At 41.9% G+C, this 27827-nt stretch overlaps 1 protein-coding gene across 6 annotated transcripts in view; it reads right to left on the bottom strand.

Moving 5' to 3' along the window:
- The window catches only part of SCN8A (sodium voltage-gated channel alpha subunit 8), a 411930-nt gene that overhangs the window by 176114 nt on the left and 207989 nt on the right, over positions 1 to 27827 (bottom strand). For all 6 annotated transcript variants that reach the window (XM_033938385.1, XM_033938386.1, XM_033938387.1 and 3 more), the window contains 4 exons: positions 25379 to 25600; positions 8340 to 8403; positions 4927 to 5068; positions 2172 to 2378 (listed from right to left, as the gene is read on the bottom strand). In XM_033938385.1, the coding sequence (XP_033794276.1) occupies positions 2172 to 2378; positions 4927 to 5068; positions 8340 to 8403; positions 25379 to 25600 (635 nt within the window). The remainder of the gene's footprint in view (positions 1 to 2171; positions 2379 to 4926; positions 5069 to 8339; positions 8404 to 25378; positions 25601 to 27827) is intronic.

The raw sequence follows: 27827 nt of genomic DNA, 5'->3' as shown, positions 1-27827 counted from the left end.
GGTAAAGATATAAACTGCTTTGATTGGGTTTCACAAAAAGCCATATAGCAAATCCCTAAATAAACCTAACATACCTTACAAAATACACAAACAAATGTCAAGTCTTATCCGTACAATGTTATTCTTGTCTTGGACAGGCTATTTTATAAATACACATTAACGCATATGTTACCCTTCCAAAATCAGTGCAACATGGGCTATATTCTGTATATGGAGTCTTAAAAAAATCATCGCCCCCCCAAAAAAAAAGAAGTTGAGAGATATTCTATAAACGGTGCTCAAAGTTATGTGCCATTTCTAGAATAGCGCGTAGCACCGGAAAATGTGGTACAAACCATCATGCCTAAATTAAGGGCAGATCCTCCCCCTCCCAAAATACACATGACCTTCCCATTTCTGCACACCCTTTTTGACTTGTGCATAAAATTTAGGTGCAGATCCCTTGCCTAAATTACACGCATACATATTAATTAAATCCAATTAGCACCAATAATTGCTTATTAAGATCTCAATTATCATTGCAAATTGTCTCATTAATCAATTAATTTGTGCACACAAATTGGGTGTGTGCCCAAATTTGCATGCACAATTTTTTGTGCTTTTTATAAATTCAGGGGAATATGTGCCTGTGTGTCTTCCCAGACAAAACCAAAATTTCTTTCTATATGTCCTTCAGCAAAGAATGGAATCTATATAATAAAACCGTAGGCGGCGCATGCGCAGTCTTATCGGCGTGCTTCCATGATCCGTATGTCCGTGGCCGCCAAGACTGCAGCATGCCCCGCGCTTACTACGGCCCCACGCGCAGCTCAGTTCGGCACGGCGGTTTCCCCAGATAGGGGAAGCCGAAAAACTCAATCCCGCCTCATGGTCCTGCCGCCGCTCACGAATTCCCCCCCCCCCCCAATCCTCCTGCAACAGCCGCTACCGCTCCTGTTCAAAGCGGCCTGCTGAGGTTCGCGGCCGCTGTAACGAACCTCGCAGGCCGCTCTCCACATGGTAGCACGTTCCCTCTGACGCAATCGCGTCAGAGGGAACATGCTACCGAGTTGGAGAGCGGCCTGCGAGGTTCGTTACAGCGGCCGCGAACCTCAGCAGGCCGCTTTGAACAGGAGCGGTTGCGGGATGGGGGGGGGAGTTTTAACAGGAGGAGTCGCCGAAAAAAACCTTCAGCCGCAGCAGGCCAGCACACGGGAAGGGAAGGGGGAGGGGCCGAACGGAGCAGGGCAGCTCAAGGTAAGAAGGGAATGGGGGGTGGGGGAAAATGTTTCTACTACTCAGCAGGGACCTGGAGGGGAAGGGAAAACCGCTGCTGCTTCTGCAAAGGAAAGTGGTGGTAGGGGAGAGAAGGGAATGGGGGGTGGGTGGGGGAAAATGCTGCTACTACTTCTCAGAGATCTGGAGGGGAAGGGAAATATCACAGCTGCTTCTGCAAAATAAAGTGGGGGGGGAGGGAAGGGAATGGGGGGTGGGGGAAAATGCTGCTACTGCTTCAGCAAGGACCTGGAGGGAAAGAGAAATACCGCTGCTGCTTCTGCAAAGGAAAGTGGGGGGGGGAGAGAAGGGAATGGGGGGTGGGTGGGGGGAAATGCTGCTACTACTTCACAGGGATCTGGAGGGGAAGGGAAATAGCACTGCTGCTTCTGCAAAGGAAAGTGGGGGGGGGAGACACAGAAAGAAATACAGACAGACAAAGGAGGCTAGGGAGAGAGACAGACAGAAATAAAGACAGACAGGGGACCAGAGAGACACAGAAATAAAGACAGACAGGCAAAGGGTGCCAGGGAGAGAGAGAAAAAAATTGCAGGAGGGAGAAAGACAGAAAGAAAGGAAGAAAGAAACAGGAGCAGGGAGAGAGACATAAAGAAAGAAAGACAGACAGCCATATATTCTAGCACCCGTTAATGTAACGGGCTTAAACACTAGTAAAGTATAATATTTTAACTCCAAAACTCAGAAAAGGTTTGAAGCTCAATTGGACCCAAAGCTCATACTATTTCTACTATTGAAAAATGAACATAAACACTTGTAAAACACCTTTAAAAATTAAAGAATACGTACAGTTTGGGAAAGGAAGCATAATATATCATGCAGTACTTTATATTGTTTGCGATATTCCGCATAATATTCCATATAAAGATCTTTCAGAATATTATATGTCTGAGACAGACCTGTGCATCTTCTTGCTGTTTCTTCAACTGTTCCAACATGGCTTTGAACTCCGCCTCCTTCCTCTCAGCTTCCTCTTGAGTGGCCTGGTTCTGCTCTTCATAAGCCATAGCTACTACAGCAAGGATCAGGTTGACCAGGTAGAATGATCCCACAAAGATAACGAGGACAAAGAAGATCATGTAGGTTTTTCCAGCTGCTCGCAAGGTCTGTAAAAAATATCCATGCATGTTTATAAAAAGTGCAGAGAGAATCTCTGTAGTTAAATGAGCTTTGGTGAGACTGAAATGAGAAGTTGACACCAAGGCCCCGATTCTCTAAACGGCGCCAATATCGGCAGCCACTTAAAAAGTAGCTGCTGATCACATCTCATTTATGTGACAGCGCTGTTTAGAGAATCACGCCTCCAGGATAGACAACTGCATGACTACATTTCCAGTACCTATCAGTTGAAAGACTGAGGAAACAGATATTTTGAAACTCGATTGATAGCTTTTTCAATAGCTGGGTTATTTATGTGGAATAAAATACCAGGAACTTTGTGATTATGTAAGAGCATATTACAATTTAAAAAAGATCTGATACATATTCAATAGTTTTAATGTTGTTGTACTGGGGTTTTTTTTAATGGAGATGATTTTGTAAGCAGAATAAAAATATTTTAAATAAATGCCAAATTGATGCCAATCAATTTGGCATCAGATCTTTGCTTGATACAAAGACTTTACTGATTTCATTGCTTGATACAGTAAGAGAGGATTTTGATAAAGGTAAACATTACTTTTTAGCAAGTCTCAACATGTCTGCAGCTTTTGATTCAACAGACCATACTATTTTTGACAATTGGATAAGATCTATAAGGCTTAACAATCTAGTATTGGATTGATTTACATAATTTCTGACACATAGGAAATTTTGTGTCTTAAGGAACTCTGTTCAAGAAAACAGATAGGTAATCAATCTGCAATTGTCTCCACAATGGTATAAAAAGTAGCAGATCAGACAAAAGAATAAGGCCCATATAAATTTAATTCACTACCACAAATGTCTATACAATGTACCCGACACAGCCTTGTTTTGCCCACATAAGGGCTGCATCAAGGCTGAGTAACAACTAAATAACAATTAGATTTCAATTAATATCTTACAACAAAAAACATATAAATAATCTAAATGAATCTACATAAAATCATAAAACCACAGATATATAATAATGGAAGATCTATAAATCATATAAATAATCAGTCAAATAACCAAAACACACTTGATATATATAATAAATTAAAAACAAACCAAGGTGAAAGTTCTAAGCACAGAAAACAGAGAATAAAATAAGAAAAAAAGAGAGCAGAACAGAAACACTCCCGGCTTGCATGCAGAAGGGAAAACCTGCAGGTTGCAGCAGAGTTTACAGTGAAATAGGAGGGACACAGACAAAATCAGGAGTGGATTCCTTCTGCAGATGGCTCACAGCCATGGGGAGATAACCCGCTTGTATAAAATGGTACACCTATTGCACTAGAAATACAATTTTTCTTAGAAACTGATTACATTACTTACTTTCTTTCCCATATTTTAGGATGGTAGTAAAGAGTATAGTAATGTCATATGTCAACTATTGTAAAGGACTTTTAATGGGATTGCACAGAAAACCTTAAGGGCATTGCAGGTTGCACAAAATACTTTCACTCGAGTTCTTTTTGGCTATTCTTGAAATGTGCATATCACTCCGATCTTGAAAACTCTTCATTGTCTTCCAGTTCGGCAAAGAATTATTTTCAAAATTATTTTGTTAGTTTTCAAGGTTCGGAATAACCTGGTATCTCCTTTGATCATTTCAACTTTGCAAATTTATCACCCTGCAAGATACTTAAGATCAGCTGACACAAACATTTTGGACATTCTGTCTTTCAAGGTTATCCGATTAGAAGAATATCTAACATCTATGTTTAAAATATATGAACCTCAGATGTTGAATGGTCTGCCCTCAGCTTTGAGATCAATGACATCATTGGACTTGCTTAAGCAGGAACGGAAAACTGTGTTTTTTGGGTTGAAATTAAGATAAAGAAATGGATTTGGGAACTAGTAAACCAACTGTGGAGGCCCAATAAAATTTCTGTTCTCTCAAGGGGAACTCTGAATTACTCTGCCTATGTCTGTGTGGTGCTGTTCACAAGATTGATATAATCCTCATTTCTGAGACACAGAATGGACTTCATCCTAGCAGGCTAACGTGAGGAGGGAGCATTTTGACCTTGTAGACTTTATGGGACAGCCTGTGATGACAGGACATTTTAAGAAAGATTTTATAGTGCAATGACATGATTGCAGCTTACTAGTTATTCTAGCACTGTGAGGAGAAAGAAAGAGAAATAAATTGAAAGAAGGCAAAATGCGGGCAGAATACAATGGTAGAGAGGAGGCTGTACAACACATCCTACTTTTTGGTTTGCAATTTATTCTTCTTACCTTGATTCTTAAGTTTTCTTAGTTTTCCCAGTGTTGACATCTTACACTATGCTTCTCTTGGGACACTTGTCCCACTTGAAAACATTTACAAAGTTAAGCCCCATTCTGTAGTAATAAGATTCTCCAAGACATGCAAAATCTTTATATTACAATGGCATTTCACAGGTACCAACTTTAACCTTAGGTATTACAGCCTAACAGAGGAGCTATGCACTCTCCAACCCCACTGCTCTACATTATGCAACTGAAAAAAATGCACAGGATGCACATTATATGATTACTTACTAGCTGATATAAGTTTTCCCAAAAATCCTGAGTCATGAGACGAAACAAGGCAAGGAAGGCCCAGCCAAAAGAGTCAAAGCTAGTGTAGCCATAGTTTGGGTTCCGCCCTGCCTTCATACATATGTAACCCTCTGGACATTGACTGGAAATCAAAACCATAGAGAATTACAAAGATTTACCAACATATAAATTGCAGTTAGTCCTAAGCATATTGAACAAAAACCTAGAGACCAGGATGAATATATAACAAAACTTGGTTATATAATAGCTGTGTATCATCTCATCTGCTCTCTTCTTCTTTTAAATGGCAGAGAGGGACACCCCCCCAACACACACACACACACTTCAAAAACAAGAGGAAGCCATCCAAGGAGATTAACCCACCCTCACCTTATATTTTTTAAGTTCAAATAGTTTTATTATTTTAACAAGGGAAAAATATAACAGAACAGGAAACCAACAAAGGAACAGTAGTACTGACACCATGACAGAATATACAGCCACCTTAGTATCAGAAAAAGACAGACTCTATTAAAAAAAGGAGCTAAGTCAGCCTGCAATGGTCAGTGGGTTGTTTTTTATGGGTTGTGTTTTTATTTTTTGGGGGGGGGAGGGGTTAAACACTGACCATTGCCATCTAGATTAGCCTTGAATATTCAGTGCCATCAAGGGCTAAATCCTTAAGGTTGGCCACCAGAGCTTATACAGGTCCTGGCTAATATTTAGTTAGGACCTGCATAATTCATTTTTAATTTTTAAGTTCCCCCAATCCTTCTGCTGGCCTCTCTCCTTCCTTTCTTCTTTCCTACCCCAACTCAGCTTACGAGACTCAATACCCTTCTCTCTCCTTGGAACAGCCTTCCAATCCCCTAGTCAAGATAGCCCTCGTGCTCCTCCCCCCGACCTAACTTTGGTTCCTGGTGGCAAAAGCCAAGTCCCCTCACTCCTGCCCCCTTGCGGCTTCCAGTGGAAAATGGCTGCCAAGATCTCTCATGGCAACTATTTTTCACTGGCAGCTGCAAGGGGCAGGAGTGAGGACACTTGGCTCCTGCCCCCAACATCCCCACTAGTACAACTAGGGACCAAAGGTAAGCTCAGGGGGGCCTACCTGCAGGGGGAGTTGGGGTGTGAGGGGATCATTTAAGGCGGGGGTGTCAAAGTCCCTCCTCGAGGGCTGCAATCCAGTCGGGTTTCCAGGACTTCCCCAATGAATATGCATGAGATCTATTTGCATGCACTGCTTTCATTGTATGCTAATAGATCTTATGCATATTCAATGGAGAAATCCTGAAAATCCGACTGGATTGCGGCCCTCGAGGAGGGACTTTGAAACCCCTGATTTAAGGGGAGAAGAGGATGTTGAGTCTTATTATTATTATTATTATTATTAAGTTCTTATATACCGCCATACCCAAAGAGTTCTAGGCAGTTCACATCAATTAAATTAGGATCCGGTCTGAACACGGATTTACAACATTTTGTCGGAATTACAAGCAACGAGGAAGGAAGTATTGGGGTTTTAGCAGAAGTTTATCATAGTTGGATTTGGGAGAGATGAGGGAGGGAGAAGGGAGCCAAGGGAGGGGAGGGGGAGAGAAAGGAGGGGGTGGGGCGGGGGTTGGATTGTTGCGGGGAATAAGGGTTAAGGGTCCTGTTTGCGGAAAAGGTATGTTTTGAGAAGTTTTCTGAAGTCGAGGTAGGTCGGGGCCTCTAGCATCATTTGGGCTAGCCAAGGGTTCAGCTTAGCCGCCTGGAAGGCGAAGGTTTTGTCGAGGAATCTTTTGAGCTGGCATAATTTTATGGAGGGGAAGGCAAACAGCTGAATTCTGCAGGATTTCTTATTGGTGCAATACATAGTGAAGTGGGGGGAGAGGTATTTTGGTGAAAGACCAAATACTGTTTTGTAGCAAATGCAGGCGAACTTGAAAAGGACTCGGGATTCGAAAGGTAGCCAATGCAGTTGGTGGTAGAAGGGAGTGATGTGTTCCCATTTGTTCAGGCTGAAAATGAGGCGGACGGCTGTGTTTTGAATCAGTTTTAGTCTTCTGGTGATTTTCTTTGTGGAGCTCAGGTAAATGATATTGCAGTAATCCAGTATACTGAGAATAGAGGATTGTACTAGTAGGCGGAATGCGGTGTCATCAAAGTATTTCTTTATGGTACGAAGTTTCCAGAGCGCCGAAAGGCCTTTCTTAACAGTGAGGTCGGTGTGATTTTCTAGGGATAAATGTTTGTCAAGCGTGACTCCTAGTATTTTTAGTTTTTGTTCGAGTGGGAAAACCAATCCTTTCACTTGGATTGTGGTGTCTTTGATTTTGTCTTTGGGGGTGGCCAGGAAGAATTTTGTTTTGTCCGGGTTTAGTTTTAGTCTGAAGGAGAGCATCCAGAGTTCTATCTGACTGAGTATGCTAGTGATGTAGGTGAGAAGTTCCTGGGATAGACTGGTTAGAGGGATGACAATTGTGATGTCATCTGCATAGATGAAGAATTTGAGCTTGAGTATGTGTAGGAGGTTACTGAGGGAGGCGAGGTAGATATTGAACAGGGTGGGGGACAGGGGGGAGCCTTGCGGCACACCGCAGGAGTTAACCCAGCTGTAGGAGAAATTGTCATTTTTGCGTACCCTGTAGGATCTGTTTCGTAGAAACCCTTGGAACCAGCTGAGGACCTGGTCGGAGATGCCAATGTGGGCCAGGCATTCCAGGAGAATAGTGTGGTCGACTATGGGCTAGGATGGAGAAAGTAGGAAGGAGGGAGGCTTTTTTGAGGTTTGGAAGGAGGATTGGGGGACTTAAAAATGAAAAACATGTTATGTAGATCCCAGCCAATATTAAGTGCTTAGCGGGTGAATTTAGGGCAGCTTTTGAGCTGTCCTAAATTCACCGCTTACCTATGCAGGTCCTGGGGCTCAATATTGCTGACACTCACATAATCACCAGCTCCTCCCCAGTGCCAGCCCTCGTATAACCCCTGACCTGCATACTTTTAATATGGGATGATTCAGCCGCATCATCCAGTTTAGTACCATTGAGTATCGGCAATTTGCCAGCTCTCCTTGATTTAAGATGGCCAGAGCCTCTCCTGTCCACTTAAATCGCTCTATCAGGCTCAATATTATTATTTTAAAATCATGTCCTAAAATATTAGAAAACAAAGTTTGGTATGTACTTAGGCAGGAAAGGAGGTGAATGGGATGTAGAAAATAAGTTCCATGATTTAGAGCTAGCTATGTAAGGTATGCAGATAGATGGCTTACTGTATAATGACAATGGTGGGACGTAAATATTTATTGTTTTGATTTTTAAAATTTCAATCTGTAAGCTGATTTGGTTTTTGGAAGAAAATAGCATATATATGTTTTTTAAAACAATAAATACATATATAGAGAAGAATAAAGTACAATTGAACCTCACCCTGCATCACTGCCGTTTCCACAAAGCAAAGGATCAAGGGCACCATGAAGGAAGTAGAAGTTTCCTGGAAAACCATGTGTAGTTGAAAGAAAAAAAAAATATTTAAGTGATTTATAAATAGTACAAGAACAGTAAATCTTTAAGTCCTACGAGTATTTAAATTAAACATTCATGTAAAAAATTTATCTTGGATTCATACTGAAAACAAAAGTAGCAATTATGATTGAAACAACATCATTAGGAGAAAAATAGTTACCCGCAATCTCTATGACCCATTGCCAATTGAATTATCTTTATTTTGAACAGTTGAGAGACCCAGAGACCCACAATAAGCTGACCTAGAAGATCCAGCTTACTGTTCTCACATGGAATTTGCATGAGAATCACGATGTAATTTTATATGAGAGTATCTAGTTTAAAAAGGCAGGTAGGCGCTTATGAAGATGCTAGTTTATAACTACAGGCCGGTGAGCCTGACTTCAATTATAGGGAAGATGGTGGAAGCTATGATCAAGGACAGCATTTGCGAGCACATTGAGAGAAATGGCCTACTGAGAAAAAGCCAGCACGGATTCTGTAAGGGAAGGTCGTGCTTAACGAACCTTCTGTACTTCTTTGAGGGAATAAGCAGTCGGGTGGACAATGGGGAACCCGTCGACATCATTTACCTCGATTTCCAAAAGGCTTTCGACAAGGTTCCACATGAAAGGCTGCTTAGGAAGCTATGGAACCACGGGGTGGGAGGGGATGTGCACAGATGGATCGAGCACTGGTTGTCGGGTAGACTGCAGAGGGTCGGAGTAAAGGGCCAATTTTCTGACTGGCGGGGAGTCACGAGCGGTGTGCCACAGGGATCGGTGCTGGGGCCGTTACTCTTCAACATATTTATCAATGACCTGGAAAAGGAGGCAAAGTGCGAGGTTATAAAATTTGCAGACGATACCAAACTGTGCGGCAGAGTTAGCTCCAGGGAGGAGTGTGAGGACCTGCAAAGGGACCTTAACAAGCTGGAAGACTGGGCAAACAAATGGCAAATGCGCTTTAACGTGAAAAAATGCAAGGTCATGCATATAGGGAAAAAGAACCCGTTGTTCAACTACAAAATGGGGGGGGGGGCATTGTTGGGAGAAAGCAGTCTTGAGAGAGACTTGGGTGTGCTGGTGGATGCATCACTGAAGCCATCTGCACAGTGCGCAGCGGCCTCGAAAAAAGCCAACAGGATGCTGGGCATCATAAAGAGGGGCATAACAACCAGGACGCGGGAAGTCATCATGCCATTGTATCGATCGATGGTGCGTCCTCATCTGGAATACTGCGTTCAATATTGGTCGCCGTACCTCAAGAAAGACATGGCGGTACTTGAGAGAGTCCAAAGGAGAGCAACGAAACTGGTAAGAGGGCTGGAACACTGCCCATACGCCGAGAGGTTGGACAGGCTGGGGCTCTTCTCTCTGGAAAAAAGGAGGCTCAGGGGTGATATGATAGAGACCTTCAAGATCATGAGGGGCATAGAGAGGGTGGATAGGGACAGATTCTTCAGGCTGAAGGGGACAACAGGTACGAGGGGGCATTCGGAGAAACTGAAAGGAGATAGGTTCAAAACAAATGCAAGGAAGTTTTTCTTCACCCAAAGGGTCGTGGACACTTGGAATGCGCTACCGGAGGAAGTGATCGGGCAGAGTACGGTACAGGGATTCAAACAGAGACTGGACAGATTCCTGGGGGATAAAGGGATCATGGGATACTGAGAAAGTATAGTGGGATACTGGGATACTGAGAAAGTATAGAAACCCAACCAGGTCGTGCATGTGCAAGACCGGAGGGCTAGGACTTCGATGGGAAGATAGGACTCATCAGGAAACCAAGGTGGCATGGGGGCCCCTTCTGGTGATTTAGACAGGTCATGACCTGTTTGGGCCGCCGCGGGAGCGGACTGCTGGGCGTGATGGACCTATGGTCTGACCCAGCGGAGGCACTGCTTATGTTCTTATAAAGACACGTGGCTTGAATAAATAATTTAAGAGACTTATCTTTAAAGTCCTAGTTCAAATTTTAACTGATGCCAGGAACAGCAGAACGCCAACGCCAACATGCATGTTTCGTGCACCGGTACGGCTTCAGGGCGTGGCAAAGTAGTTTTTAGTTAAAGAAATTCTTAAACATGGCGGGCTTCAATGCTGCATGTCAGCATTGGCGTTCTGCTGTTCCTGGCATCAGTTAAAATTTGAACCAGGACTTTAAAGGTAAGTCTCTATTAAATTATTTAGTCAAGCTTAATAGCTGGATGCTTATAAAGTGTAACTTAATAAAAATAATACAGTTACTTAGTGGTGTACGAGCCTATGAGGAAGCATCAGCGGCAAAAAGCCCGATAAACTGATATCTTGTGTACCTGGGGTGCCGCTTCTGACGGCTCTATAAACATCACTTGAGAATTGTTTGGAAGTCAGTGAAAGTTTTTGACTGCAAAGCTTTGTGAAGAATAATTTCATTATAAATGGAATGATTTGCACAATTTTGTGAATTTTGGTATGATAGCAAATCTTAAAATCCTCTCAGCTCGGGCTTCTTGCTCCGGGCTCTTCGCGGGGTCCCTGCTTTGGTGCATAGTGCGGAGCTTCGTGAATGCCATTTTCGGACCTTGTTGAGAGCCTATGCTTCCCAGAGCCGGGCCTACCATATGGGCTGTGTCAATACTCCCTACTGTCTCACCTGCCATACGGAGGTGAATTCTTATTTTCATGGTCTTTGGGGTTGTGAGAGTGTTCAGAGCTTTTGGGGGGCCCTGGCTTCCTTTCTTCAGGGTCTCTTGCGAGTTTCTGTTCCTGTTTCTGTATATCATATGTTATTCGCTCATTTTTCCTTGTTTTCTGTGTACACATCTGCGGAGAAATTGTTTTTGAGCAAATGTTATATTTTGGGGAAAAAATGTATCTTGAATTTCTGGCTGGCGGAGGTTCCTCCCTCCTTCTGGTATTGGCGGAATAAATTACATGCCCTTCTTGGATGGGAGGCCCTCCTGGCTTCTTCCTCTCGCCGCCGGAGCAGAGACTTTGTTCACATTTGGACTCCTTATTTGGACAGTTTGTCTCCCCGGGTGCGCAGTCGTATCTTGAATAGACTACCTGCGTATTCTATCCCGCCTGTCTGATTTGTGGGTGTGGGGTTGGGGGGAGTGGGGTGCTGGGCGGGGTTTTTGGGAGAGTATGGGGGGGTTGGGATACTATGTAACCTGAGAGGACATCAGAGTCCAGTCCTCTTGGGGGTAGGGAGCTCTGTTTTCTATATTTGAAATGTTTTTGCCCTGCTGTTTCTTTGTGATCTGGTTGTTGCTTAATAAAAACAGATTTCACATAAAAAAAATCCTCTCAGCTGGTTTAAGTGATTGGTCAGAATTTTATAACAGGCCACATGCATGTGAAAATAGACTTTATAAAATTACTCTTGAAAAGAAGGGTAAGTGAAGTGAAAACTTTAAAATCATCACAAAATAACTTCACTATATGCTTTTGTCACTTAAAAATCAAAGCATTTAGGCCCCGATTCTATAAATAGTACCTAAAAATTAGGCAACGCGCATAGCAGCTGTAAATCTTGAGATAGGTGTCCTTTACAGAATCGCACCTAGCACCAGTAGGCGTCAAAACCTTAGGTGCTCCCTATTTATGCCAGGGTTTTCTTGGCTTAAATACCGGCACCTAAGTCCAATTTAGGCGCCTAGATGAAAAACACATCCAAGATCTGCCCATGATCTGCCCCTAACCACATTTTCTTTCTGGTAGGTGCCTTGGTCTAGGCACCTACTTGGAAATTGTAGGCACCTACAATCTAATTTGTTTTTAAATCACTATTTAATAGCAATTTTCAATTAATGGTGCCAATTAAGCCTAATTGAACAATTAAGTTAGGTTTCCAGATCTGCTATGTGATCTAGGTACCTAACTTTAGGTATCTTGTAAATGATCAGGGCCTTATTAGCTAATGAAAGAAAAAGCTTCATAGAGCTTTTCTTCTTGAAGCTCTTCACTTACTCAACATTCAAATCATAAGCAAATATAAAAAAAACAAACCCTTTTTTAAAACAGAGCATCTGAACACTCGTCAATTTTACATTCCAGAAAAAAAGGACTTTTCTAAAACAAAGCACTTAACTTCATTGCTGACACTTAAAGCTAGCAGGTCATATCCTATTTTTTTCCAGTGCGTTTTGCAGTATAAAACTGCTGCTCTAGGGCAGTGTTCTTCAACTGCTGTTCCACAAAAATTTTCTGCCGGTCTGTGAAGGATTTGGGTCAGGTAGAGAGGCTCCGGAGAAAGCATCAGCTGACTTGCAACTTCCTGCTGCCATCGTCATGTATGCCAGCACTCCTGCCTTCGCATATCTGCTAAGATTCCTGCTTTTGCCATTTCTCCGCATCCCAAACCAGCAGTGGCAGCTCTGTGTGCTTTTAACTTTGCCACAGAGCTGCCGCTAGCAGTAGTTTAGACGCTGTTTCATGAGGTAGCCTCGGGGCCTTTGCTAGGCTGCCCCTTCGATGATGCGAGGCGGGCTGGCTTAGCAAAGGCTCCAAGGCTGCCTGATGAGACTGCGGCTAAACTAATGCTAGCAGCAGCTGTGTGGTGAAGTTAAAGCACACAGAGCTGCCGTTAAGGCTAGAGAGAGGAAATATTTTCTGGAGAGGGAAGGAGGGACGGGAGAAGGGGTACTGCTGGACAGGGGAGGAGGGAAAGGAAGAGAGTTACCTAGGGAGAAAAAGGAAGGAAACAGCTGGCAGGGAGATTAAAGGAGGGGATGGGGTCAGGGTGGAATGGAGAGATCAGATGAGGGAAAAAATAGAGACAGAGAAATGAGAAAGTAGAGAGAGATTGATGCTGGGAAGGGGGTCAGCAGAGAAATAAGGAGAGAGGGACAAAGAGATGCTAGATCTGGTGTAGGAAAGATAAAAATGAAGAGAGCAGTGAAGCTGGAAAGAATCATGTAAAAGGAGAGAGGGGTGCAGGCTGGATGGAAAGGGGAGAGGGGCATAGAAAGAAGGCAGATACCATATGGAAGGGCAGACAGTGAATGGAAGGGGCAGATGCTGAATTAAAGAGACAGAGAGGGCAGACGCTGGAAGGAAGAGAGTAAAAAAAAGATGAAAGCAGAAACCAGAGACAACAAAGGGTAGAAAAAATAATTATATTTCTATTTTGTGATTAGAATATATCAGATTTGAAATATGTATCCTTCCAGAACTGGTGTTAGATATAACTAGGGACTGCAAAAGTCCAGGCAGTGGCTTAGGGCTCTCTCTGACCAGGGGGCAGTTGCCCTAGTTGCACTCCCCTAACACTATTCCTGTCATGTGTGATTGTGGTATTCTGTTAGCATGATATTTCTGTGTTGCATTCTGTAATAATTTGGCTTATTCAGTTTTCTTGATAGTAGAGGAGATACATGCGAATGGGAGGGGAGACAGGGGTTTTGTTGATCCTTTCTCTGTATAATTTGTATTTATAAAATGACAATTATACAGAATATTGTTTCTTTTTATACTTTAATAAAATACGTTCAATATAAAATCATAACTATTTGAGGCTTGTGCAGATAAGATCAGATGGTTTGCAGGGACGGGGTGGGGACCGAGCTCGCGGGGACGGGGTGGAGATGTTTTGTTTTGTTTTTCAGTCTTAGTAGTTTGCTGGTCCACAAAATAATCCTTTTATTTCCGCCAGTCCATGGGTGTAAAAAAGGTTGAAGAACATTGCTCTAGGGAATTAAGAGCCCAGTGCTTTCTTCTACATATACAGTTAAGTCATTTCAGAAATTTCCCTTTTTCTGGAATGTTAAATTGACAAGTGTTCAGATGTTCTGTCTAAAAAAGGTTTCTTTTGCCTATGACTAGAATATTGAGTAAGTGAACAGCTTCAAGAAGAAAAGCTATGTGAGGCTTTATCCTTCCTTCGTCAATAAGAGGGAAATTATATAAAAGGCACGTAAAGATAGGTGCCAAATAGGTACCTCACCTAATTAGTATAGTACTGTAATTGAAAAAAATAAAAATTAATTGGGTGATAGGCATCTATCTTCTTAGGCACAGTTCTACATAAGATAGGTGCCTCTACTCCAAAGTAGGCATGTTTAGGGGTGGAGAAGCACTTAGACAACATTAGGTGCCATTCTCTACAGCAAGGCGCCTATAATGTAGGCTTTTAAAACCCTGGCCTACATTAGTTAGGCACGATTCTGTAATGGGTGCCTAAGTGTGACTGACATGAGATAGGTGCATAATTTTAGGTGCCTTTCTTTTTAAGCACCCAATTACAGAATCTGTCCCTAAGTGCTTCGATATTTAAGTGACAAAGTACATAGTGAAGTTTTTTAAAATTATGCCCACATGTCCCTTCTTTCTTTACAAAATGTATTCTCCTCCAGTCCCAAGCTGACTTCAATTTTTATTTTTAGTCAATAATTTCTTTATTAGGCCTGCATAGTCATCTCATTTACCCTACTAACCAATTAGACACCCCTCAAAATCATTATTTCTTACATTCATGTTCAAAAATACTTTGCAAACATTTTAACAACTTGTCAGAGGGAAAGAAGCACAGATTATTACCACATGTTGTATTAGTACCCTCAAAATGAATATGTTTGGGACAGATACAAAGGACATGGATAAGGAATGGAAGAGAAATGACTAAACACCCATGAGTCTGTGGTAACAAAGTAGGCAGAGGCAACTTAGTAAAATAGATGGGCAACGTAGTATCTAGCTGCCAACCAGTAGCATAGTGAGGGAAGCTTGCACCCGGCATCACTGTGCTATGTGCTCACCCCCCCCCCCCCCCCCCCCCGCCCCCGGGCACTGCTGTGCCATACCATACCATGCACTCCTCTCCATGCTATGCGCCTCACCCCCTGTACCTCTTCAAATTTTCACCAGCCTTGAGCAGCATCTCTTACCTGCTGCTCATACTAGCCTCATCCTTCCCTGATGTCACCTCCTGGTCCCTGCAAACAGAAAGTGACATAAGACGGAGAGATAATAAAGTTGCCTGTAATGGGTGTTCACCATGGACCTGTAATGGGTGTTCGCCATGGACAGCTAGATATTTCAACCACACAAGTGGTTATGTCTCCAGGTGACAGCACCGAACCAGAGAGAATCCCAGGCAGTGAAATCTCTAGAAAAGAGTTAAATGCATACATGGGAATTCCCATCCACTGTAACCAATACTGTACTGCATAACTCAGTGTTGAGAAGGAAGGATTGTGTGGCTAAAATATCCAGCTGCCCACAGAGAACACCCGTCACAAGTGTGCAACTTTATTTTCTCTATGGACAGTTTATATATATATATATATATATCAGCCACACAAATGGTAACTCCCAAACTAAAGTTGCTCTTAATATTGTTAGTAATATGTGAGAAAAAAAAAAAACCAAAGAGCAATCTCAAAAATTTTTGGGTGGTGGCAGCAAGTCATAGATGAAAGAGTCCAGAACCCCCTGTCCCAACCTAGAGTCCAAAAAGCTTGGATGGTCCGAACTGTAATGATTTACAAAAACACATATGGTGAGCTTCGTAGCTGCCTTGTAGATACAATGAGCAGAAACACTGCAACAATATAGCCTGTTACTTGCATAGATCAAAGGTTGTGAAGCTGAAGGGTAAAACCCAGATCTGAATTTGGGAGAGTTGTTTTAAGCAATTATCTAGCACTGGATGAAAATGCCAAGAAAATATATTATTTACATGTGTATCGTTCATATGTTCAGGAAAGGATTTGGGAACAAGGGATGTTACCATTGGTGTGCCTCAAGGTTCTGTTCTTGGGTCTGTTCTTTTTAACATTTTTATAAGCGACATTGCTGAAGGGCTGTGAGGTAAGATTTGCCTCTTTGTGGATGACACCAAAATCTGCACTAGAGTAGACACCCCTGGTGGTGTGGATAACATGAGGAAGGACCTAGAAAAGCTTAAAGAATGGTCTGGAATTTGGCAGCTAAGATTTAATGCTAAGAAATGCAAGGTCATGCATTTGGGCTGCAAAAACCGAACAGAACAACACAGTTTAGGGGGTGAAGAACTTATGTGCACGACAGAAGAGCGGGACTTGGGTGTTATTGTATGTGATGATCTTAAGGTGGCCAAACAGGTTGAAAAGGTGATAGTGAAAGCCAGAAGAATGCTAGGGTGCATAGAGAGAGATATTGGAAAAGGAGGTATTGATGCTCCTGTATAAGACTTTGGTGAGACCTCATTTAGAATAATGTGTACAATTCTGGAGGCAGCACCTTCAAAAAGATATAAAAAGGATGGAGTTGGTCCACAAGAAGGCTACTAAAATGGTGTATGGTTTTCGTCACAAGGCATATCAGAACATAGAAGATGACGGCAGATAAGGGCCATAGCCCATTAGGTCTGCCCACTCTACTGACCCAACCCCAAGTCTACTATCCTAGGGATCCCACTCCTGGTGACAGGTTCCCTTGGCTTAACCCTCTAAGGGATCCCACATGGGCATCCTATTTGCTCTTAAATTCTTGGGATCTCAATCTGTATACTTTGGAGAAAAGGCAGGAGAGGGGAGATATGATAGAGACGTTTAAATACCCACGTGATGTAAATGCACATGAATTGAGTCTCTTTCATTTGAAAGGAAGCTCTAGAATGAGAGGGCATAGGATAAAGTTAAGAGGTGATAGGCTCAGGAGTAACCAATTCAAGATACTTTTTTTTTATAGAAAAGTGTGGTAGATGTGTATAACAGTCTCCCGTAAGAAGTGGTGGAGACAGAGATTGTGTCTGAATTCAAGAAGGCGTGGGATAGGCACGTGGGATCTCTCAGAGAGAAAATGGTTACTGTGGATGGGCAGACCAGATGGGCCATTTGGCCTTTATCTGCCATCAATGTTTCTATGTTTCTAAATTTATGATTCATGGATATTTATTGCACAACCACCTGACCTTTCAGATAAGTGATCATATTTTATTGTTTTTGTATAAGGTTGGTGGTGGGGAACAACTGAAGTGTAATGATGGTTCCCATTTTTCTTTCCTCTCAGAAGGAAATAATATATGGCACTGAGCATTTCTTTCACTAACAATGTATATATATCTTTTTGAGATGTTTAACACAATGGTGGTATGAATTTATTTTTTGGATGTATTCTTTATTTTTGAAGTTCTGTAATATTTGCAAGATGTAAATCATAACAGAAGTCAAAAGAGTCAGCACTCCAAGAGGATAGAATTTTCTTAGATACTGAAGCTGAACTCCTGGATCAGAGAATCTGAAAAATTGGGGAAGACCCTCCCCCCCCTTGCTATTCTTTTAAGATAGTCCTGCAGTGCTCTCTTGCTGTCTAATGTAATGTTCTTCAACCACCGGTCCATGGACCGGTGCCGGTCCACAGAAATTTCCTGCCTGTCCACAGGGCCGGCATGTACATCAGGCTCAAAACTATGTTCTTCAACTGCCGGTCCACGGTGCGATCGATGCGTTGTTAATAAGATTATATTGTGTGTATATATGAAAAATGAATGGAAAAAATATTGTTACAATTAGGACTATGGGGGCAGGGTCTGGGGTGGAGATTGGGTAGAGATGGGCAGGGTCTGGCCCACGACTTAGCCCAGTGTTCTTCGACCGCCGGTCTGCGGACCGATGCCGGTCCATAAAATAATTCTTTTATTTCTGCTGGTCCATAGGTGTAAAAAGGTTGAAGGACACTGGTCTAATGTATACAATTGTTTCTCTGTTGGAGACTAAATTGGAGGAGGTTAATAAAGTAAAAGCAGTGATTGACTCAGATGGAAATCTGAGATCAGCTTTGGAAAAAATCTTGGAACCACAAATTAGTATATGTGATGGATAAAAAAATTAAAGCTTGAATTTTACTGATGTAATTATCAGAAAAAATTGTTTTGGAAGCAAGGAACTTCATCGGAATGAGGACCAATGGCTCTAATAGAAGCCAAGTTAACTGCTGAAGAATTAAGTTGAAATCCTACGGCCCTGTGGGAGGCCTACTCAGTGATTCCAATTCATGAAATCCTATCAAGAAACATTTTTGTAACTGGTGTATGGATATTTGTGTACTATTTTTACACATTTTGCAATACATCTACTAGTATAGCAAAATGTGATCTAATTGAAGAAATTACAAGGCCAGTATTTGAAAGGTAAAGTAATAACCAAATGTAGATACTTAATAATATTTATGACAGTTCCCTCTTGACAGTTCTACCTTCTCCTTCTAAGTAATGTAACTTTCCCCCATGATGTTGCATGGGCCTCTTAGCTTGTAAATCGCCTTGAACCTATTCTGGAGAAATGTGATTAAGAAATCCTGATTAGATTACTTAAGATGTAAATAGTAAGCAGAAACATTATTGGAAGAAATAGCTGCTATGTATTGGCATATGCTTTCCCTGTAGAATTGTTTTTGGAAGCTAATGAGATGTATAAAACGCCCAGAGAACAAGATGATTATATATGAGAAGTAGGTAAGTTGTGACTGTATGAGGATGTAGACTCAAATGGACAAGCAAACCATTGTCTTGGATAAATAGGTTTGCATCCTGCCAGATATCATAGGGGTGGTGTATGCACATTTCATGCAGGTAAGGATACTCGAACTGGCTTGGTTAGTCTTTGACTAGAAGGATAAGCTATGATTTGAATCTTTTGTATCATTGTGGAAATGAGGGAAATGATGGGATAGATATTGTAATGTTTAATTTCATAGAATGGAAAAATATGCATGCAAATAGCCTGGTTGGGAATGGGATCTAGGGTCAAAGTGGTTATACTTTGCATTGAATATGGAGGGAACTAGAAGTATATTTAGGACTGCCCAATTTTGAAGAGGAATAGCTTGGTGGTACTTTATAAGGATAATTGATGCAGCTGTAGGTGTTAACTCAGGCTGCACCCTGTCATTGCAAACTAATCGGGAGTGCATTCGGTTGTAGTGCTTTATTCCAGATGTAGATAGTCTCTTGATGTAGATGTATAGACCCAATTCTAGCTTGCTTATTTAAATAAAACATTGCCATCTGATATGTGTTTGAATTCAGGCTATTTGATCTTGAATCAGGTGACTTGATATTCTAGAAGACATTTCTGATTGCCCTTAGTTCTGATGCAATTATGAGGCAAAAATTGTTTCCAGGACATCCACCATCCCAAGTTTGGTGATCGTTATGTGAGCTCCTTGACCAAGTCATTAATGGCTTTGTAATCAGATTTATGATTGGAATGGTTGAGTGGCAGAAATTCCCTACTATGGGATTGATGCTATTGAGCCACCAGAGAAGAGGTTTGTTTAGTCTGTGAGATAACTAAATGTGCGTTGACAGAGATTGAGTGTGTTGGTTCTAAAAATCCCTTGACAAGCCATTATAAAGGTCTCATGTATAGCCAAGTTATATGTAGTACTTGTAATGGTGCTGCCATATGTCTAAATAATGTGAAGATGTTTGGAAGATGTTGTCCTGAGCGATAGGAAATAGAAACTATGTCCATAATTGATTACGCTTCATCTGTTGGAATGGTGGCAACTGGGACAGTTCTTTATATTATTACCACAGTGAATTGAAGAACTTGCATAGGATTCAATGATTGTTAATTGATATGAGAAAAGAAGTTATAGGAAAGGTTATGGTTGGATGAAACGTTCTTAAGATGTTCTGTAGCAATTGAGCTAAGATGAACTAATTGTCGAAGTAAGAAAAGATCACAATTTGCTTGTTTCCTGCTCATCTCAAGAATCATTCTTGGGGTGATAAAAGCCCGAAAGGCAAGATTCTGTAGTGAAAAAGTCTCCCTCTCCACATAAATTTAATGGAGGTATGCAACCCTGATGTCTATAGAAGGTAACCAACTGTTTTGGGGAATAAATGATAAGTTAAAGGCTCAAGAATTTATGAATTTTTGTTTGCAATATATTGGTTGAGTTGAGGAATGGCATGAAGAGGGTGTAATTGGTGTTTTGATTGTTTTTAAGAATTACAAGGAAGTATTTTGAATAAACCTCAGAATGATGGATGATAAGGAATTTCTTTTATGGCCTGAGGCTCAAAAAGTATAGTGACCTCCTCCTTTAATGTAGACAACTGAGATATAGGGGGTGAGGCTCATTTTCTGTGGTACTTTGTGTGTCTAAATGCTTTGTATATGAGCCCCATGGTGTCTTGAAAGGGCAATGAGTTTTGTGAGAAGGTAAACATAATTGTAATTGGATATTTATTACTTTTTTATATAATATTGTTTCTTGGAAGAAATATGATGATCAATATCATCGTTCTCAAATACAGTCAGAGTATTTTAGCTTTCATTAATAAGGCATAATACCTGTTTAGCCTTTTGGCTAAAGTATTTCCTGTACATATGCATTGAAGACACATCTGAACCATACTTCCAACAATAATGTTTGGATTTGATTGGGAGGAGACATTAATAAAACAGTATTTGAGTGGTGAAATTTCAACACCTTTAACTTTTATATAACGCAATACATGCATAAGATTCCGGACTGAAATGAATGACTGAAGTCAGTGGTGGAAGCCATGACTAAAAACAATGTTAAATTATTAACTTGATTTTATAGGATTTTGAGGACTATTTAACCCATGATATGTGCAGTCTATGACATGTATGAAACAGCTGGGGGAGCAGCTATTGCTGCCAGATGAGTGGTTTTGGTTTAAAGCCTGTGTATTGCAAGATGTCTATGAAAAGCTAGCAAATGCTCTCTGATTGCATAAAACTAATTCAACCTCCATGGAGTGGTAAGATAAGTGAAGTTGTTCCTGACCCATTGATGAATTCATCTAGTATGTCATTCATTGTCTGCTATTGAGACAGAAATGGGGAAGGCCACTGATATACCTGGGATTGGTAGCATGGAATGTTGCTACAATTTGGGATGCTGTCAGGTACTAGTGACCTGGACTGGCCACTGTTGGAATCAGGATAGTGAGTAGATGGAGTCCAATAGGGCTATTATTATGTCCATTGTATAGATCCATGGTGAGGCCCCATCTGGAATACTGTGTGCAATTCTGGAGACCGCATTATCGCAAGGATGTGCTAAGACTGGAGTCGGTTCAGAGAATGGCCACCCGGATGATCTCAGGACTCAAGGATCTCCCATACGAGGAACGGCTAGACAAATTGCAGCTATACTCACTCGAGGAGCGCAGAGAGAGGGGGGACATGATTGAGACGTTCAAGTATCTCACGGGCTGCATAGAGGCAGAGGAAGATATCTTCCTTTTCAAGGGTCCCGTGGAAAATTAGGGGAGGGAAACTACGAGCTGACACCAGGAAATTCTTTTTCACAGAAAGGGTGGTTGATTGCTGGAACAGTCTTCCACTGCATGTGATTGAGGCCAGCAGCGTGCCTGATTTTAAGGCCAAATGGGATCGTCACATGGGATCTATTCACAGGGCGAAGGTAGGGGAGGGATCTAGTCACAGGGCGAAGGTAGGGGAGGGACATTAGGGTGGGCAGACTAGATGGGCCGTGGCCCTTATCTGCCGTCTATTTCTATGTTTCTATGTTTCTATTCTAAAAAGATCTCATGAAGGTGAAGGTAGTACAATAATGTGCTTTGGTGTATCCAGATATGGGAAAACACTAGGATGACTTGCTGCAAGATCAGACGTAGGCTGAGGGCTATATTTACCGCACGTAAATCCTTTGGAATCTCTTGCAAGAATTTTGAATATGATACATCCTCAGGCTGAGATAGTCTTTATTTGTTCTAAGGATAGTGAATTAGAGATGAAAGTCTGGTACTTTTTGACTCCAAACTGTTTGGTGAGAAGGAAAAATGAGTCAGAAAATACGTCTGCTAGAAGAGCAGACAGGAAATCAGCAGTGCTGCCTTAAGTACAAAGGAGAGCAGGCATAGTAAGAATAGTGAAGAGTCAGACACTACCTCTCAGTTCTTCACTTTTGTCACTTTCTAGCAATAGAACAAGGAGGCTTTTTTTAGGGGGGGGGCTTAGGGAGGAGGAGTGTAATGGTTACAACTGCCAGCTGAAAACACAGAGATCCAGAGGTTGCTGGTAGATCTCAAAATTTCAGCAACCAAATACTGTGGAGGAAAGAGATTCCTCTGCCATTTATGTAATAGTCTAGAACAGTGTTTTTCAACCTTTTTACACCTATGGACCGGCAGAAATAAAATAATTATTATGTGGACCGACATCGGTCCGTGAACCGGCAGTTGAAGAACACTGGGCTAAGTCATGGGCCAGACCCTTCCCATCTCTACCCAATCTCCATCCCAGACCCCACCCCCATAATAGTACTAATTACACCTTGCATGTCCCCTGCCTCATCTGGAAGCCTTCCCTCTGACGTTGCAACGTCAGAGAGAAGGCTTCCGGTTCAGGCGCAGGATGCTCGTAGGAGCCACTGCCTGTGGCTTTGTGCACTGAATCAGTTAGAAAGAGGGAGCTGGCTCGAAGATAATGCCGCATCGATCACACCATGGACCAGCGGTTGAAGAACACTGTTTTGCACCTGATGTACGTGCTGGCCCTGTGGACCGGCAGGAAATTTATGTGGACCAGCACTGGTCCATGGACCGGTGGTTGAAGAACACTGGTCTAGAACAGTGGTCTCAAACTCAAACCCTTTGCAGGGCCACATTTTGGATTTGTAGCTACTTGGAGGGCCAAAGAAAAAATAATTTATGTCTTATTATAGAAATGACAATTTTGCATGAGGTAAAACTCTTTATAGTTTATAAATCTTTCCTTTTGGCTAAGTCTTAATAATAATGTTGTAATTTATAGCTAAAGAGACATATGATCAATAAATTGTTTTATTTTACTCTTGTGATTATGATAAACATACCGAGGGCCTCAAAATAGTACCTGGTGGGCCGCAAGTTTGAGACCACTGGTCTAGAAGATGAGGTGCTTGTCAGTATGACATCAGCATCGAGGTGGAAAGGAACTGGACAGAAAGAGGGTGCAGAGGAGGAAATTCTTTCTGGGCTGGCAAATCCGTGAATCCATGGGTCACGCCCCTTCCCTTGTTCAAAAATAGGCCGAAAGCCCACCTTTTCAAGATTGCTTTCAATGCATAAACTTCTCCCTCTGCTCATCACCCTAGCCAGCAGTTTAACTATCCCTGCTAATTGTAATTCCTACCCTGCCAACCTGTTTGTCTGTCTTGACTGATTAGCTTGTGAGCTCATTCGAGCAGAGACTGTCTCCTTCGTGGCTGTACAGCGCTCCGTACATCTGGTAGCGCTCTAGAAATAATTAGTAGCAGTAGTAAATCATGGGCACAGTCAAGTTGAGAACTGTACCATGATTCACGTAGAGAGGCAGCAGCTGGCTGTAGAATGTAATGTAATTTATTTCTTATATACCGCTACATCCGTTAGGTTCTAAGCGGTTTACAGAAAATATACATTAAGATTAGAAATAAGAAAGGTACTTGAAAAATTCCCTTACTGTCCCGAAGGCTCACAATCTAACTAAAGTACCTGGAGGGTAATAGAGAAGTGAAAAGTAGAGTTAGAGGAAAAATAAAAATAAAATAAACATTTTAACAAGACAGCATTGATCTAAATACTTTGGAAGGTAGAAGAGAGGAGAGAAAGGAATAGAAGCAGAAGGGGGAGCCGTTGAACAGTAGAATTCTGGAGAAATTTAAATGATAGAAATAGAACAAAACAAAGACAAAAGGCAAAACAATAGATAAGATTAAAGATAAATCATAAGCTGGAAAGAAAAATAAAATAAAACTTTGTCTTCAATCCATGGTTTCAGCGTCAGTGATGAAGTGGAGCAAGTAAGTTTAGGAGGAGCGATTGACGTTTCCAGAAAGGGCTTCTTCAGGGAAGAGACTTGGCAGACAGTCCCAGGATGCCTATGTCTCCTCCCCTGCGATGTTCTCCCATCCATGCATTCCCTCCCAGACACACTGCCCGTGCCCCAGCCGCTCCAAGGAGAATGGGAGAAGAGTGTTTTGCAAACATCTTGCTACTCTCTCCCATCTGCTCAGCACCATTTTATTAAGAGGGCTTAAAAGCAGACTTTACCAGAATTTTCCTTGCTCTTTATTTATGTAGGGAAGCGGCAATATATTGAAGAATGGGAAAAGAGTCAGCACAGCCGTATGCTCAGCACTTTTCTACTAACAGGGCTTAAAAGCAGACTTTGCTAGGAATTATCCCTTTTCCCTTTCAGGCTCTCAAACCGATAAGGTTTGAGGGCCCCATGCATTGCCTACAGTTCTTGTGGAACATTTGGTGCAGTGCTTAAAATTTTTTTTTTTTATTTATTCAATTTTCTATACCGTTCTCCCAGGGGAGCTCAGAACGGTTTACATTAATTTATTCAGGTACTCAAGCATTTACCCTGTCTGTCCTGGTGGGCTCACAATCTTATCTAGTGTACCTGGGGCAATGGGGGGATTAAGTGACTTGCCCAGGGTCACAAGGAACAGCGTGGGTTTGAACCGACAACCCAGGGTGCTGAGGCTGTAGCTTTAACCACTGCGCCACACACTCCCCATGCCGTGGTCTTCTTCTTTTTTTTTTTTTTTTCTTTGTTTTGGCTAAGCATATTGAAAACTAGTTGAGCCTAGCCAAATTGTTGAAAAATAGCAAAATAATGATGGCAAAATAATTATATGTGAGAAAACTGATGAGAGGAATACCTCCTGCGGTCCTAATTGTACTGCAGAAAAAAAGAGGAACAGTATTGGTTACAGTAGCAGGAATTCCCACACACGTGTTTAAGTCTTTTCTAGAGACTTCGTTACTTGGAATCCTCTCCTACTTGACCTGGTGACATAACCACTTGTGAGACTGGAGCGAGCAGCGGGTAAGAAATGCTGCTCGCGGCCAGTGAAGATTTGAAGAGGTACATGCGGGTTGAGAAGAAGTGCTAGTGCCTGGGGTGCCCCACCACCAACATTGCCCATCACAACATTACTATAACTACTGATAGGCTGAGCATACCTAGACTAGTCTGAAGGGCTCACAAGGAAAATAAACACAGTGAAGTAACTCACGATCATCATGAATGTACTCGTCCCAGTCAAACCCTTTGGAGCCATTTATTAAATAGCTTTCATTGATGTCGATGGGCCATACCACACATTTTTGCCTCAGGTTTCCCATGAAGAGCTGCAAGCCAATTAGAGCAAAGACACTGAGGCAGAACACGGTCAGGATCATCACGTCAGAGAGCTTCTTCACGGATTGGATTAAGGCGCCGACAATGGTCTTCAAACCTGTATGGAAATAACAGGGCACTGCAGACCACTTCCAGAACCCCCAGGTGGTACAAAGGACAGTTCTACATTTGTAGTGAAGAGCGAGGCAGGTTCTGAATAAAGAAAAAAACTAGCCAAGATGAAGCAGGATTATCAGCTGGCTCCATTTTATTTATTTATTTTGCAGACAGGCTGAATCATCCCTAGTTTTATTCCATTTCCTCCACAGACCTTGAAAAGTAGGAACCATAAGTCCATGCATAAAAGAGGTAAAACTAGGATTCAAGCAGCATGCTGGTAAAAAATAAAAATAAAAAATAGAGCCAGTTGACAGCCATAAGAGGCAGCAAGCACCTTGGTCCAACAGTGCTACCTATCTGATTTTTCATCTAGGTTCTGGATTCTTAGCTCATGCTCTGCTGTATCATAAACTTTGGTACTGAAAGTCTAATGCGATGACTGCAGACATGGAGTGCTGGTACCGTATGGTCTGAAAATATTTGTTAAATAAATGTGTTTGGGTGAAAGCTTAAATGGACCTCTTTAAAAATATGGCCTAGTTTATGGTTTCTGGCAGGGCCTACATGAAGGCAATTCTATAACTGTATGTCTCTGTTTAGGAATTCTAAGGATGTGTGCTGGGCACCCAGATTCAGTTACAGAATACTAGTGCAACCCAATATTAACGCATCCGTCATTTACATGCCTGCGATGAAACCGCCCATATACCTGGCAATACGTGTCGTCGTGTAAATGCAATCTAACTTACAGTATATTACCATATAAGTTGTGTGCTAAGTGGGAACTTCATCCAATGCCTATCAAGGCTCCGCCCCCATTTCCGCCCCTTGCAGAAGGGTGCCTAGATGCTGTGCTAGGATTCTTGTTAAGTGTGGATGCACGCAAGTTCTAGTATTCTATTAATTTACACATGCAAGGGGCTCAAAAATGCTGTGCCTAAATTATAGAATTGCCCTTCACGTGAACTTTACACACACACACCCCACACCCCACACTTTTACTAAACTGCGATAGCAGTTATCAGTGCAGGGAGCTGCTCCAAGCAGCTCCTGACGCTCATGGAGTTCCTATGAGCGTCGGGGAGAAGCACAGAGTATTCAGCGTAGCTCCCTGCGCTAATAACCATATCATGGTTTAGTAAAAGTGTGTGTTTGGGGGGGGGGGGGAAATGACAACAACGGAAGGTCATAACTGTGCACTGGGCATGATTAAAAGCCAGTAACGCATTCATATGGTGTGATGGGCAGATAGAGCATCATGAACTTCCATTTCCCCCTCTCTGGGGATTTCCCCATTTTTTTAACCCTCTTCCTTCTAAGAGGAGATAGAACTTTGTAACACTGGTAACCTAACTTTAAAGTTTCAAAGCCTTTTTTTGTGCTGCTCCAATGTATTTTCAAAAGGTGGTGTGATTCTATAATGCAAGAAGATTGCTGAGAGTGGATGATCAGAAAAAAAAAAGCAATGGTGCCAGATTTGGGACATATTTCCCATTCAGTAACTACTAACAATACCTTTTCTATAATGGGACCCTGCTTATGGAATGCCCTTGGGGTCTTGCACATCTCTTAAACCAATTTAAGAAGGCACTGAAAATGCACTTATTTGTACAAACTTTTATGACCCCATAAATAGATAAAGAAATGCTTTGAGACTTTATAGACCCTCCACAGTTGGCTACTTAATGTCTAATGAATGTTGATGTCTTAATTTTATGTATGTTGTTTTATTGTAAGCTGTTTAGTATATTGGTGGGTTATAAAAAATTGATACAAACATTCATATATCTAACAGGCTTCAATGTTTTCCATAGAATGAAAAGCTCCAGGATAAGGGGCCATCATATGAAGCTGACATGAGAAAATATTTTTTTTTTTCACTGAACAGAAGGTAGATAGCTAGAAAAGACTCACAGCTTATGTGAGAGGGACCATAACAGTAGCAAGATGCAGGTATGTATGAGAAAGACACAAAGGGACCCTAGTGACTGAGGGAAGGAGAAGACCTGTGACAGCACAATAGGTACATAGTTAAGGGGAAGGTTTGGTGGGTCAAATGATCCACATCTGTTGACATCTTCTATTTGGCTGTCTCTAGCCCAGAGACTGCAACAGTCTTTGAGTAGGGGGGCCACAGGCTGCAGCTCCTTTTGGAACCCATCATACATAAACAGTAGATGTCATCATTGAAAGAAGACTGCAACTCTCTATTTGCCAAGAAATGT

The sequence above is a fragment of the Geotrypetes seraphini genome, chromosome 3 (genome assembly GCF_902459505.1).
Source record: "Geotrypetes seraphini chromosome 3, aGeoSer1.1, whole genome shotgun sequence".
Classification (NCBI taxonomy): domain Eukaryota; kingdom Metazoa; phylum Chordata; class Amphibia; order Gymnophiona; family Dermophiidae; genus Geotrypetes; species Geotrypetes seraphini.
This window is presented reverse-complemented; position numbering and strand designations above follow the sequence as displayed.